General features: G+C 36.5%; 1 protein-coding gene across 1 annotated transcript in view; it reads right to left on the bottom strand.

Annotated features, from left to right (window-relative positions):
* LOC134346855 (low-density lipoprotein receptor-related protein 1-like) overlaps positions 1–14,629 on the bottom strand; it is a 2,119,020-nt gene extending 2,104,391 nt beyond the window's left edge. The window contains exon 1 of the mRNA XM_063048628.1: positions 14,414–14,629. Coding sequence (XP_062904698.1) covers positions 14,414–14,495 — 82 coding nt within the window. The 5' untranslated portion in view covers positions 14,496–14,629. The remainder of the gene's footprint in view (positions 1–14,413) is intronic.
* Positions 14,630–15,465: the final 836 nt, after the last annotated feature.

The raw sequence follows: 15,465 nt of genomic DNA, 5'->3' as shown, positions 1-15,465 counted from the left end.
CTAGACCATCAACTTTGTGAGAAGAGGCTCATCATTGAGTACAAATATGCAAAGGGAAATTGAGGTATATTGGCCACCCCTTGAGGAAGCCATCCAACAACGTCACCAGGCAGGCATTGAAAGGGAATCCCTAAGGGCATGGGAAAAGGGACATCCAAAGAACACACGGGGGAGAAATGTCAAGGCTGAAATTAGATGACGGGTACATTCCTGGTCCGCTCTTGAGAAACTGGCCCAGAACAGAGGATGGTGGAGATTGGTGGTCATCAATGGCCTATGCTCCACCGGGAGCTATGGGTCCAAGAAGAAGAAGAACATGATTACACTTCACATTTGGCCATGTTCTTTCACTGTTTTCTATTTTTATTAAGGGTCATATTTTGCATTGTATAAAATAAGCCCTAAACTGAAACTTTAATTTTGTGTCTCTTTCCATGGATGGTTCATGACCTGTAAAGTATTCCCAGCACTTTGTGCATTAATTTCCAGCATTTACATACTGCTTTATGTTGTTCTGTCTCAATACACTAAGTAATGATTTGGTCTATATGAGCAGGATGCAAGACAAGTGTTTCACTCTGACAGCAATACAGCAATAAAGCACTTCCACTTCCAATTCAAATTTGCATTTGTGATCAAACATGTTACTGTATTTGGAACACATTAAATTATTTATGCCATTTCTTTCTGCATAGGGAATGCTCTTCAACAACGGCGCTTGTGTGTACAATGTGCATCCCATATGTATAACTATGATTGTTAACTTGAGGAGGAGGAAAGCAGAGGTCCATGAGCTAGTCTTCAAAAGAGGACCAGAAGTGGAGAGGGTTAGTAGCTTAAATTCCTTGGTATTATTATTTCAAAGGAACTGTCCTGAGTCTAGCACATAAGTGCAATTACAAAGAAAGTATGGCAGTGCCTCAACTTCCATAGGAGTTAGCTAAGATTTGGCGTAACATCTAAAACTTTGACAAACTTTGATAGATATTGACTGGTTGCATCACAGCCTGGTATGGAACACCAATGCTCTTGAATGGATAATCCTACAAAAGGTAGTGGATACCCCCTAGCCCATCATAGCTCCCTGCTATTGAGCAAATCAATATGAAATGTGGTTGAAGGAAAACATTATCCATCATCAGGACATACTTATTTCCCACTGCTGCCATCAGGCTGAAGCTACAGGAGTCTCAGGACTCGCACCATTAGGTCCAGGAACTTGAACCTCAACCATCAGGCTCTTGAACCAAAGAGGTTAACTTCACTCAACTTCACATGTCCCATCATTGACATGTTTGTACAACTTATGGACTCATTTTTTTAATATAATTATTTCACTATTTTTGTGCTTGCACAATTTTTTGTCTTTTGCACATTGGCTGAACGCCCAAGGTGGGGTGGTCTTCCATTGATTCAATTATGGCTATTATTCTACTTATTCTATGCCCACAAGAAAACGAATCTCAGGGTTGTATATGCTGACATATATGTACTTTGGAAATAAATTTACTTTGAACTTTGAAAGTTATATTTTCATACATAGGCACTGGAAGGCAATGCAAGCTGTGCGCAAAAACTGCTCTACATTGGAAGAATTAATATGCTTCAGTGCAGGAGATATTTAGAGGCATATAAAAGAAAATCAGTTTCACAGTTTGATAATGATATAAAATGGTATTGCAAATGTTGATAAAATATTGGTATAAGAATTTAAAAGATTTAAAAAGATGTACAAGATAATAAGAGTAATTTTATTACAAGTGGACTGAGGGATTGATTATTTTCACTTTCTACCAAACGAATGGATGTGATTTGATTCTCTGTAGAAAATAATATGTCTGTCTGAGATATCAGTATTATTGATCCAACATAGGATCAATGTCACTCATCTGAACCCTCATCTCAACACAGCAGATTTCCATTATTTGCCTTAGTGCTGCATCCTGCTCTGAACAAGCATTTGACTTCCAGCTCACTCCCAAGATCTGTAAGATAATGCATAGGCACAGAAGTCAGAAAGAAGTTGATACCTCGAATGCAGTCATGCAACTCACTATTTTATGCTTTCCATCTTTGCTACTGACACCAATATCTCTAAACATCCTTTACTTCCTTCTTGATTAACACACCTATCTCATTAAGATCTACTTTCTTGAATCTTGGTGACTTGTTCTCTCTAATGATTTACTAAAAATGTGTTGATTGATTACTGTGAAAAATAGGGCAAGCATCCACTTTATCTTTTTTGACATAAACCACAAACTCTGAGAACTTTCTCCATCTCTCTTGACGTAGTCATTAAACTTTTCAGAAAGTCCATAAGTTAATGTTAACCATGCTATAAAATGGGATTGATATACTGGAAAATATGTTAGTTTCTTACTTTACTATACAGAAAATGTTTCAGTAGATAAGTTTCCAATATTGTTCTACTCTTCCAATCACCCATTTTTGCATTAAAAATTAAGATGCAGTCATTTTTATTCATTTGCATTGCTGGCAGCATTTTCTGTCCAATTGCCCATTAAGAGTCAATAGATTTTCTCTTTTCAAGTCACTGACAGTCATTTGGTGAAATGCTCCCACTTATTCTATATTTTTATAATAGCCGATCTATAATTTATTAATCTCCTTGTTATGGTTACCGACCTCTTCTAGTGTGCTTCTGTTGCAAGTTTCAGCATTTGCCTGAGCCAATACTTGGGCCAGCTGTAAAATCTTAGTCATGGAGTTTTACAAGGAGCTCAACTTATCCGTGCTGAGTTCAAAATAAATTTACCACCAAAGTGCATATATATCACCATTTATTACCCGACGATTAATTCTCGTGTGGGCATTCACACTAATTACTTCGGAGCAAAATAGAATCAATGAAAAAACACACATTGACAGAGAGGCAAACAGCAATGTGGAAATACAGAAAAAAGAAAATAACAATAAATAAATAAGCATTAAATATTGAGAACGCAAGTTGTAGCGTCCTTAAAAGGTGAGTCCATAAGTTGTGGAAACAGTTCAGTGTTGGAGTGAGTGAAGTTATCCCTTTGGTTCAGTAACATAGTCCTACTTGCCCACATTTGGCACACAGAGCCAAATAATATCCATTTATTACCCCTGCCCAGAATTGCCACCTGAAGTCAATCCATCTCTATATGTAACTAAACCAACTGTAGATGCACTGCTTCCTAGCTGTCCACAGTGGCATTGTGCTGTGCCCATGAGTCATCTTGGGCAATGAGGGTCAGAGGGCTCGAGCCCATATTGCCTTGATAACTGACAAAGCTAGTGGTCAGGGATTTGCCATCTGTGAAAGTTTCTTTTGTTAATTGTCAGAGACAATTAGAATTAAAGTAAGTAATTAAATTATCATAAGTTAGAATAGATAAACAATTAAAAACATTAAACTGAATCAAATTAGCAACTTGGTCTCTGCACAACATTCTGTGTTGTAATCAGTGAGATTTTGGGTCTTCTGACAGGATTAGCCTCAGTGGATGTTCTATCTGGCAATTTCCCAGCAGTGTTCTGGTGAATTCCAACAAGACTGGTCTTTGCTACTGAACTCAGAGTCAAAGTAATGAACAAACTGGCAAATTCAGCCCTCCAAATTCATCAGCATTTCAAAAAATGTAAATGCTAGCTTTGGAGTTAATTTAGTTTCACTTGCTGGATGCAGGTTGATCTGATGGGCAAAAGTAATCAAAATACAGTGGTATGTATCCATCAAAATGCTTTGCTATTCATTCTTGGCAGTTGAGTTAGCTGGTGATGATTTATTTATTTTGTCATCTATTATCAAGAAAGTATATATATATTTTTTGCTTTCCCTACATTGTAATGCAACTTTAAACTGATGCATTTATCTTAGTTTCTCACTCTGCTGTCCCACTTCCAATACCATGCTCCAAGGTCAAATGTCATCGAGTCATGTTGAATTTCCACCCACACGTTAATACTCATCCTACTCTCTATTTACCACAGTTATTTTGGCCTCAGTAACCATTTTCTGTCAAGATTGATCTATAATATGCTTCTTTTATTCTCCACAACTCTACTCTTTCCAAGACAGCCAGATTTAAACATGAAATGGGTTGTTTAGGACTCTCTTAGTCATAAATAATCAGATCACTTCTCTCGATCAACATAGCTTGCACAAACACAGACCTCCAGAGAATATCATCCATCTTCACAAACACTGATGTACAGTATATTACAGGACAGAATCATTTTTCAAAAACAGAGAAACTAATAAAAGAAAATAAATCTCTCAATAAATAGTCAAATCTCTAATAAGTATGCCACAGACAAGATTGTTAGATTCAGAAAGGCATATTGTTTCTTCCACATAGTATAGATATTTAACTCAGCTTGAAAATAAAATATGCCTGCACAAAATTTTCAAAAATCAGTTTAAGGCACAATGTACGTAGGTGAACTTTTAAAGCTGTTCCCGCAGAATGGTCAGCAGTGAATCAGAAAGCTCTTTGATGTGCTAATGGCATAGTAACAGAATGGCCAATGCCAATCTTACTTTCATAGTAACAATTCTAGTCAAAAGAAACACTAAAACGACCACAAGAACAGCAAAACCACATTAAATAACAATAGCAAAGATTACCAATAAGCAAAAATACAGCTACAACAACTGTATTGTAGTACCTATAAAAATCTATATCCTGCACAAAGACTCCAGGCTGATAAATTAACACATCATTAAATTATTGGAGCCATTATTACCAATGTCACTGCAGGTATGTTGGTATAATAATCTAATTATGATGGCATCCTTCATGACCTATGAAAGCTCCATGAAGTTAATTTCCACTCTTTTAAGAAATTCACTCTGAGCATCCCCAAATTTAATTGTCGCCGTAATGTCATCCAAGCCTCCTGCTGCCAAGGTCCTAAGCTTTGAGATTCCTTCAACAACTTCGCTCCTCATTGCACATGACCATAGCACAACAGGATATAGGAGAATACAGCCCATTGAATATGAATATGAATATACAGCCCCTTCAATCATGTTTGATTATTTTGTCCATTATCCCACCCTATCTCCACAACCCTATAACTCCCTTTCCTATCAACACCTATCAAACTCTGTCATAAGTGCATACGATGACTTGGCTTCCACAAGTTTCTTTAGCAATGAATTCCACAGATTCATCATCCTCTGGTTGAAGAAATTCCTCATCATCTCAGTTTTCAAGGATATGTATTTATTATGCGGATGTGCACTTAGATCCTAGAATCTCCGACTAATGGACACACTTTCTTCATATTCTTTCCATCAAAGCCTTTCAGTATCCAGTAGATTTCAATGAGATCCCTCCCCATTCTCATGCTCTCTATTAAGTACAGGCCAGAGGCAACAAACGCGCCTCATACTTCAAGCTTATTATTTGAGGTATCATTCTTGAGAACCTCATCGGGATCCTTTCCTGGGCAACACATCTTGCCTCAGTATCAGGCACAAAATTACTCACAATATTCCAAATGTGATTTGACCACCAACTCATAATGCCTCAGCGGTGCATTCTTACTTGTTTTGGTCTATTCATTTCAAAATCAGAAGCAAAATCAAGTTTATTATCAACCTGATTGCTAACATTGCAGTTTATTAATATCCTGACCTTAAGGGAGTTTTGAACTAAGTACATAAAGTTCTTTTGCGCATACTGTATGATTTCTGAATTTTCCCTCCATTTAGAAGATACTCTACACCTTTATTCTTCCTCCCTGAGTTCTTAACCCAAAACTTCCTTATGCTGTATTCCATCTGCTATTTTGTTGCCCACTCTCCCAATCTGTCCAAGACTTTCTTTAGATTCCCTGCCTCGGTTACGCTACATTTCCTTCCACCTGTCTTGGTACCGTCTACAAATTTGGCCATAATGTCATCAGTTCCTTCATCCATCCTATTAATGTATAAAGGGAAAATCTGTGGTCCTTACACTGACAGTATGGAATTCTAGTTACTAGCGGTCATTCCGAAAAGGATCCTTTATCTCCACTCTGATTTCTGCCAATCAGCCAATCTTCCAACCATGCTATTATGTTATCTCTAACACTAATTTGTTTAGCAGCCTTTTGTGTGTGTGCACCTTGTTCAAACCCAAGTCAACAATATCCACTGACTTTCCTTTGTCTAAATTGTTTGTTCCTTCATCAAAGAATCTGAACAAATTTGTCAGGCAAATCACGCCAACTTTGCCTTGCTTTGGCATGTACTTCAAAGTATCCTGTTCGGTCATAATTTGTAACCGACTTTAAAATCTTACCAACCACTGAGGTAAAGGTAACCATCCTGTAATTTCCAGTCTTTTGCTTCCCTTTCTTCTTATACAGGGGTATTATATTTGTGATTTCTTCTTCTCCTCAGTTATATAGCTTCTTTTAGTTGTCCTCTGTTGAAAAGTTCCCACTCCTGGAGCTTCCCACTAATCTTTCTCTCTCTCTCTTCTCTGTCTCCTCTCTCTCTCTTCTCCCTCCTCTCTCTCCTCTCTCCTCTCTCCTCTCTCTCCTCTCTCCTCTCTCCTCTCTCTCATAGATTGTTTTATATTGTGGTCATCGCCTTCAAAGCATTTCTTCACTTTAACCTTCTTGATCAAGTCTACCATAATAAACACCAAATGCAGAATTGCCTAATGTCTGGTGGGCCTTATCACAAGCTGAATAAAAAGCCACCATGCAGACATTTCACAATTTTGTTTCCTTTGTGATCCACTTGAAGAACACTTATTTCTGTGATCAAGTGTTTGATTATCTGACCTAATGTTTCTTTATGTGTTGAACAATTCTTGTGGGAAATGTCTTGGTAAGCTATATAAATGGTTTTCAGTGTAATGGTGTGATCACTATCTTTAGCCATCATTGGAGAATGATTCCAAATGGTAGATTAACTGCAAAAAAATGGGAAAGAAATATTCTCATTAATAACCACAATGCTTCCTTAAAATCTGTAAACTTTAAAGTATATTTTTTTTCTGCTATTTAAGACTTAAAATGCAGGTCTTATAAGGTAATGCTTAACCAAAATCTTTAATATGTTAGTTTAATTGCAAATATATCTATATTGCGAAGTTAAAACACTGGAGCTCAACAAACATTTTTGGTATGGCTGGAATATTTTTAATATTTAAGTTCTGCACAGCAGGTAAGTATTTATAGTAATAGCAAATAATGTAATTATGAGTAGTGCAGACTTCCCACATGAAACTTATAAAATGACTTATTGGTATTAGGATAAATTTATGTTTTGATATTAATGCTAGGGAATAAACTGATTGAAATACATCTAGTATGCAAAATATATTCAGTAAATAATCTATTTGGTTAATGGAGGTGTATCCCATAATGAATCACCTGATATGAAGCATAACATTCAGCATGAAAACAACAGGAGCAAAATAATGAAGTAAGTGCTATGATGTGTATTTTCTTAAGGTTGCGTACAAGTTGAGTGCCAATTGATGAAAGATGATATGGAATAATTGACTATTGACCAAAATAATCCTTGAACTAATCCACTTCTGATTTCTGGCAAATACACACCACCCTCAGTTGTTCATTATGTGCCATGTTATGTGACATGGGCGATTGTGTTCTTTCCATGATCGTGATTGTTCTTGGCAAACTTTTACACACTAGTAGTTTGCCATTGCCTTCTTCTGGGCAGTGTCTTTAGAAGACAAGTAACTCCAGCCATCATAAATACTCTTCAAAGTTTGTCTGCCTGATGCCAGTGGTTGCATGACCAGGACTTGTGATATGCACCAGGTGTTCTTCCCATCAGCCACCACCTGCTTCCATAGCTTCATGTGACCCTGATCAGCGGCAATGTTGGTGTTACACCTCGCCCAAGGGTGACCTGCAGCCTAGTGGAGGAAAGGAGCACTTGACACCTCCTTTGGTAGAGACATGACTGCACCCCACCTCCCTACTCTGCCAATTTCTAAGCCTCAATCATAGCATGGCAAAAAAGATATTAAAAAATCATGAACATACTATGTTTATACAGTCCTTGTCAACTGGTTTATGGGCTGCTCACATGTGGAAGTATGAACAAGCTGAAACTGAAAAGATGACTTCTAAGAAGGTCAATAAGCCCTTCATGGTGGTATGTACCATTCTCTCCCGAAAAGTCCATGCAGCAAGAGTTCATTTTAATTTAACCTTCTAACCTTCTGGAATAGAAAATTTACAGCATACAACACACCTGCATTCTGAGCTATTTGTTGTCTTGGCAACATGCCCTAAGATGAGGCAAATAAATAACCCTAAACATATATTCCTGCACCAATGGCTGGAGAGCAATATACTGCAGTTAAACATAACATTCATCTAGATTGGTTCATAGGTCCAGATGATAGGGAATGACTCAAAGTACTGACTGTCCATTCCCCTAGCAACACACACAAAATGTTAAAGGAACTCAGCAGGTCAGGCAGCATCTAAGGAAATAAATTAACAGTCAACATTTTGAGCTGACATTGTTCTTCAGGATGGGAAAGGAAGGAGGAAGATGTCAGATTAAAAGGGGGGTGGAGGTGGAAGGAGGACAAGCTAGAAGGTGATAGGTGAACTAGTTGCGTGGGAAAGGTAAAGGCCTGGAGAAGAAAGAATCTGACAGGAGAGGAGGTTGGACCATGGGAGAAAGGGAACATGGAGGAGCATCGGGGGAGGTGATAGGCAAGTTAGGAGAAGAGGTAAGAGGCCAGACTCTCTGAGTTCCTCCTGCAGTTTACTTATTGCTCCAGGTTCATGGATCTCCGGTCCTTTGTGTCTCTAATGTACTGCAATCCCTCTTGTTACATACAGTAGGACCTCCCAAACCTGCAATCATTACCACCAAGAAAAGTGAGAGCAGCAAATGAAGGAAAATACTGCCACATCTAGCTTTCCCTTCATGGGATGTGCAATTCCATCAGTACTGCCACCTCTAAATCTTTGTGTTCCTCTGAAGAGCTGCATAGGTGTATATTTAGTGCCTGCAGAAACTCAAGGAGATATCACAGTACGTATTTACACAAACAATTAGGAATGGATAATAAATACTTAGGATGCCAGTGATATTCATATCCCAAAAAAAGGGATAAAAAAGAAAAATGGCTTAGTTGAAAGTTAAGGAAATCACTTCTGTAAGGTTCTATAGAACACAATCAAGTGTGACTAATAAGTTTTTAATTTTGACATAGATTATGATCACTGTTGTCTATGTTAGACTGAAGAACACGATAGAGTTCACAAAAAGGAAAGACATGAATTTATGTTATGCTTTTTTGTGACTTTAGGACATTTTAAACAACTTTATAGTCAAGGAAGGACTTCCAAGAGGGAGTCTCATTTGTAATGTATAACAATAAATAACAATTTACATTTATACAGTGCACGTAATGTAAGGAAACATCCAATGGTGTTTTGTAAAGTCAGTGACTGTTAGTAAAGCAACTACATAAAAAGTCATTCTAAAAGTATGTTTTGAAGAAGCTTTTATGGGATATAAACTGGATATATCACTGACTTGTTAAAACCAGGTTAGCGTCACTGATTCAATCAGTGGCATTTTTTAAATTTGCATTTTAATAACAAACTTCCAAATAGGTTAAGGAGTTAGGAAATAGACTATATAATTAATCACTTTTTCTGAATATATCCTTGTGGTAATGGGAATTATTTGAGAATTCAGGAAATGTTGCAGAACCGAGAATATGTCAAAAGCACACAAGCTGACAGTATACTTATTTAAGCAAAGAAATATACTTGTCTCTCTCAGTTACTAGACTAAATCTACAAACCTGTATCACTAAGCACAGTTCAGAACAACATGGTAATATCAAAATAAGTAACCATGACCATCCAAATGTTGATCTGGTGATTTTAATTCTCTCTGGAGGAAGTTCATAAGTAATCAGACAGGTGGAAATCAGACCATCAGAAAAAAGGAAGATGACAGATGCTGTACACAAGAGCAGAAAAAAATCTCTTTGCCATCAACACCAACATCACCTCATTTTGTTTCAGAAACCACTGAAATCAAATGTATTATGATATAAAGATTACCAAGTGTACTAAAAGCTAACAATTTCAGAAATAATTGTTGGATTTAGTTACAAGTTAAGTAAGAAAGACTAAAGCCATGCAGCAAACATTGGCACCACCTGTCACGTAATCATTCATCGGAGACCTGGCCAATTTACCTCGACAAAGTCCAGATGTTTTTTACTTTCTCCAAGTTCAGATTTTTTTCTTTGATTTGTGTTTTTCAATCAAGTCTGCGTTTACCACACTAGATGGCAGTTTATTCCAACAGGTTACAATCTCCATGGTGAATGTATATTGTAGAATCAATTGCCTGAGGCCAATAGTAAATTGTAATCTATCTCATTTAAACTGTGGTACGGAGTCCACAGTAATGGAAAACAGGATGAAACAGCCTCTAGCCTAACTACGATTATTTCTATGGACTAAACCTAAAATTTGGCAAAGTGCTTTCACAATGAACCAAACCATCGAAGGGCCAAAACTTACTGTAAGGTGCCTGCAGCATCATGCAATATTGGTAACTTGTTACAAGTTCAGACTTCCAGTTTGAACATGAAGGTTCCACACTCATTGGCTTATTTCTGTTGGCATTTGCTTCATGGAGGATTTCTCAAGGAATTCGAAGGGGTTGCAAGTTCCTTGCGCTACACTTATACTGGGAAATCTGATATGAAACCTTTGGATTTTTATTGCAATGGAGAACAGTTATAATGAACAAGCAATAAACTCATATTTATTTTCATTGATTTACTTAATTATTTATAAGAGCTCAATAGTTTTATTTTATTGAAAACAATCATTACGTTGATTGTAATAATATTTGTGTATGTTTGAATGCTTCTGACTGTGAAGACTATTGACGGGGCGTTTAATGATGTGATGGATCTAACAAGTGGCTAAGGACAGCTTACTAACTTTTTATAAGATGTATCAAGGACAGAGAATTTTTGGCTCGCCCACATGTGACTATTGCATCACAGCACTGTGGAGGTATTTATTGTCAGACTGACATTCTCAGATTTTTGAACCGTAAATGCATGCCACCCAGGGATGAGAACAGACAGTTCATCATTGCTAACAAGTGCTTACCTTGCCAGGTTAGGATGGCCAACTTTGCCAGTTGGTCACTAGAAACAGTGTTTGTCCACTCTTTCATAGGTAATCGTCACTTTAAACCTTTGTAGGCTTTCCTGGGCAATGAAACCTCCCTCATTTTATAATATTTGCAATAAATATTTCTCTTAATTATATTAATTTAACAAATATAACATTAATTTAATAGCTTTTGCAGTGCATTCAGCTCACACAGTTCCATATGTGTATTTTTTTTCAGCTAGTCTATTTATCCTATAGAAGTTTTTAAAATAGCCTTTATTTTCCAGTCTTGGGAGTTCATACTTGAAAGGATGTTGTCAATAATTTGCAAGTGTTGCACAATATTACTGTTTACCCTGTACAGATCCCTTTATGAAACTCACATATTTGATTTCCAATTTTATGCTTGGTAGCAGGAAGATCTCTCTACTTGCAATCAAAAGAACGGAAGAGAAACTGCTACATCAATCAGTTTTCTCTCCTCTCTTGCACCTCCTGTTGGCTCTTTATGGAAGATGTACAAAACAATGTCTTACTCTCTGCGGTGTTCATTGGACATTTTATAGAATATTTAAAAATGACTTAAAGTGAAATTCAAATATGTCATTATAGAAGTGATCTACACATGATTCTGAAAATGGTTCTTAAAATTACTAATTGTCTCTATACTTTAAGATCAGGCTTTAACTACTTACATCTAGGTAGCAATACAATTGAATATCTTAATTTGATCATATTCGTCTGTGAAATTTTATACCTAAGCACATTTTAAATAAGATGCAGAACTGAGTAATTCAATAACAATGAGGGATACTGCAAAGCTATCTCAGGAATACATTACAGCACAAGAAAAATGTCAATGATGTAAAGGTGTACCAAAGATATAAGCATATTTTCCATTACTCCAATAGGCAAGAAAATCATGCAGGATATGTAACGTGTAACTAGTTTGATATCATCCACTTTACATGTTTATTCAAAGTCAACATTGTGCATTTTTAAAAACTGTATTGTAAAACTAAGTTTTTATAACTGCCTTGGAGAATTTTGGGATTCTTGAAGAATCAGTATTCTCTGAAAACTTTCTTAAGGCTTATCACAGTTTAACAGAAAGAATTATTCTAATACAATAAATCAACCTGATATCTTGCAAATTGAGTATTTATTTGAAAATAAAATTTTCTGAATAAAAAATGATTTGTTAAAAATATGCTTACATTGTAACTGTGAAGCACACTAGATTTCTCTTGCAAGCCACATTACTTATTTTTTTAAAAGAATAGCCAGTTAAAGATTCTTAAATTACAACAAATCACACAACAGCATTTTCCTCACTTTAATACGCTTCTCAACTGTTGACTCCAAAGACAGCCTCAGGGACTGATAGAACTATAGAAGTAAAGAATGTAAGCCTCAGTTTCAATAATCATCATTATTAATGACTGAATAATGAATTTGCTCTCAGTTGAAGGTACAGATCTATGTTTCACAAATCCATAATTCCTTTTATGTTGGATACCTATTTCAACTTGAACACTTGAAAATGTCAACTGAAATACACACAAACATTGTGAAACATTATTCATAACTAAATTTTCTTTTATTTTACTGAGATTAGTTTTTTCACATCATCCTTCACTTTGTTACATAAAAAGTGTTAACGCGTAGGAATTTGACTTTAGTACATGCAATTCAAAGTGCATAACCTTTCAAAATATCAGAAGCAGAATGAATGGAAGGTTTTTGCTAGCTAAAATAATTTCGGCATCATTTTCTTATCCTTAAATCAGGGGTTCCCAGCCTGGGGACCATGAACCCCTTGGTTAATGGTAGGGGTCCATGGCATAAAAAATGGTTGGAAACCTCTGCTTTAAATGAATTTCCAATGTCTCACAGTAAATGCGGCATTTAATTTAATGCTGTTTTTGTAATTTTTGTTTAGAAATTTAATGTAAACTAAAATCCTGAGTTAAAGGCAATCAATGTTATACCCAGCCCCAAAAAGCATCAGAGGTTGGGTTTGAAAATGCAGTACTATATGTGGATAAAATGTAGTAAATATATAAATCAAGTAAATAAACTGACGCATTTCCTACTGATTTTCTTTTTCTCTCTATATTCCCTCTGGAGACAACAGCAGAAGGCTTTGGTATTTAACACAAATCACTTCTTTCAAAGCCAAACTAAAAATGATAGGAAGTTACAGTTAAGTTTTTTTCTTTTTTTGTAAAATGTTAATAGTTAAAAAATGAACATAAGAAAAATTCTGAAAGCATAAATGCGGAAACTGACGTCCCATAAGTTTCAACACAGAGAATGCTCTTTATTCAAACTGCAATTTATCTTGCATAACCAAATGCATATGTTAAAGGCAAAGCAATTACTTTTCAAAACTTGTAATTTATATGTTTCACAGTAAAAGTGAAGACGATTGTTTTCTTTTTAGATACCACAAACTGAACGAGCATGCTTCTTGATGGCTTCTTCTGAGTGCATAACATGAACCATATAGTTTGGAGTGATAGCGGAAATGGCAGGAAGCGCATAAATTCTTTTCTTTTCTGTTGTTGTGTAATAAGAGTTGATGTATCTTAGCATGTCGTACCCAAAGGCAAGATGTGACGCAAAGTCACGGACTTAAACTTTTAAAAGCAGTCTGTGTTGTCCGGGAATTACTTATTGGATTTATTTAATGCAAACACTTGCATGGCACATTTTCGCAGAGCACATAGGAAGACAAAAATGCAATGACGTGGAAAACAATGTAAGTTTGGCTGCTGATGCTTCCCCTCCCCGTACATGGCACAAATCATATAATCAAGGCAGCTCAGCAGCAGAGGCAACAGCAAGAATATTAATTCCCAACATAGAAAGATTAAGTATCAAGATAAATTTAGGGGAAATTACGCAAGGAAGTCAACAATCGGGTAAGGTGGGAAGATGGGCTCAGTGGTTCGGGGGTTGGCAGCAGCACAGATTTAAAGTCAAATGCACAAAACTTCTCCACAAAAGCAGTTCCTGCAGCTAAGGAATATCAGAACACTCTTTTCTTACCAGATGCTGCCTGCTTTTACGCTAGAAACGCAATACTCATCCTTTCAGAAGATAGTCACTCAAGGGTTACTAGGAGCAGTAATTAAGCACAATAACAGAAGCTCCACTGACTGATAGAATACAGCGATGCTTCACACAGTCATAAATGACATTTTGTGAAAATGTACAAGTTTTCTAGAGACTTCTATTAATATCAATCCAGTAATTAAAGTATCCTTACCTTTATCAACTCGAACTGACACAGCCTTGGTGATAGGGAATAATCCTGATATTGTTACCAAAGCTAAAATAAACTCAGACATTGCGACAAATGAAGGCTGTGACTGCCTCGCTGCACACTCAGTAAGTCAGCAGAGAACCAGTGTCGAGCTGCGTAATCTAGAAATGTCAAAGGAAATTCTTCTGCTAAATGAGCCGATCTCCCTCCTCTGCTTTCAGCAGAATTTGTAGGTGTATGTGTGCAGTGTGTGTCTTGACTTTTCAATGCAGTGTACGTCTGGTCTTACATCACAAGAGGGCAGTGAGTGATGCTAGAGGATGGAATTTCACTGATTAATCATGGAATCTACCACACAACCACTCTGTAGCGACACCATTCACATTCACTGCCCGGTGTGAGACGTTCAGCAAACAAGGAATGCATAGTTACACACTAAGGACAATATAGATCACTATTTCCTTTATTATTGTTGGCTCTTTTCACAAAGAAGTGCTGCATTGCATACTGTGCATTTAATATGTTCCCAAAATAAATACTGTATTGCCTGCAAGTCATGTTGCGCTAAATAACTGGCCTGTACGGTGGCAGAACTTGGTCTTTGTCTCGGGCGAACATTATTTTTCATCACAATCATTCTCTAGAGAATCCCTAATCAAGCCAGTTGTTCCTTATTAAAATGGATCTCAATTACCATAGCCAGCAGCATTCTGTATTTTCCTTAAGCTTAGCCTTCTGCTCTGCTCTTCACACTGTAAATTTATAGTGTTGCTGTAAATAATATTTAGAAGGTCTTGGGTTTTTTTTCAAAAAGTACAAAACAACTGAGATAAATATTTTATTGATAACATCTGATTTCTGTACAATACATTTATATTCATTGGAATAAACCGGCTAGTCATTTAAAAAAAATCTTTTCATATATACTCCGAGAAAGGCAAATGAACTTTGAAAATAACCACACTTCCTTTAACAGCCGAATACTTGCCCACCCGCTCTCCATACCTTCTTGAGAGCTATTCAGCATTTTATTTCTCACACCATCCAGTTCTATC

The sequence above is a fragment of the Mobula hypostoma genome, chromosome 5, assembly GCF_963921235.1.
Source record: "Mobula hypostoma chromosome 5, sMobHyp1.1, whole genome shotgun sequence".
NCBI lineage: Eukaryota > Metazoa > Chordata > Chondrichthyes > Myliobatiformes > Myliobatidae > Mobula > Mobula hypostoma.
This window is presented reverse-complemented; position numbering and strand designations above follow the sequence as displayed.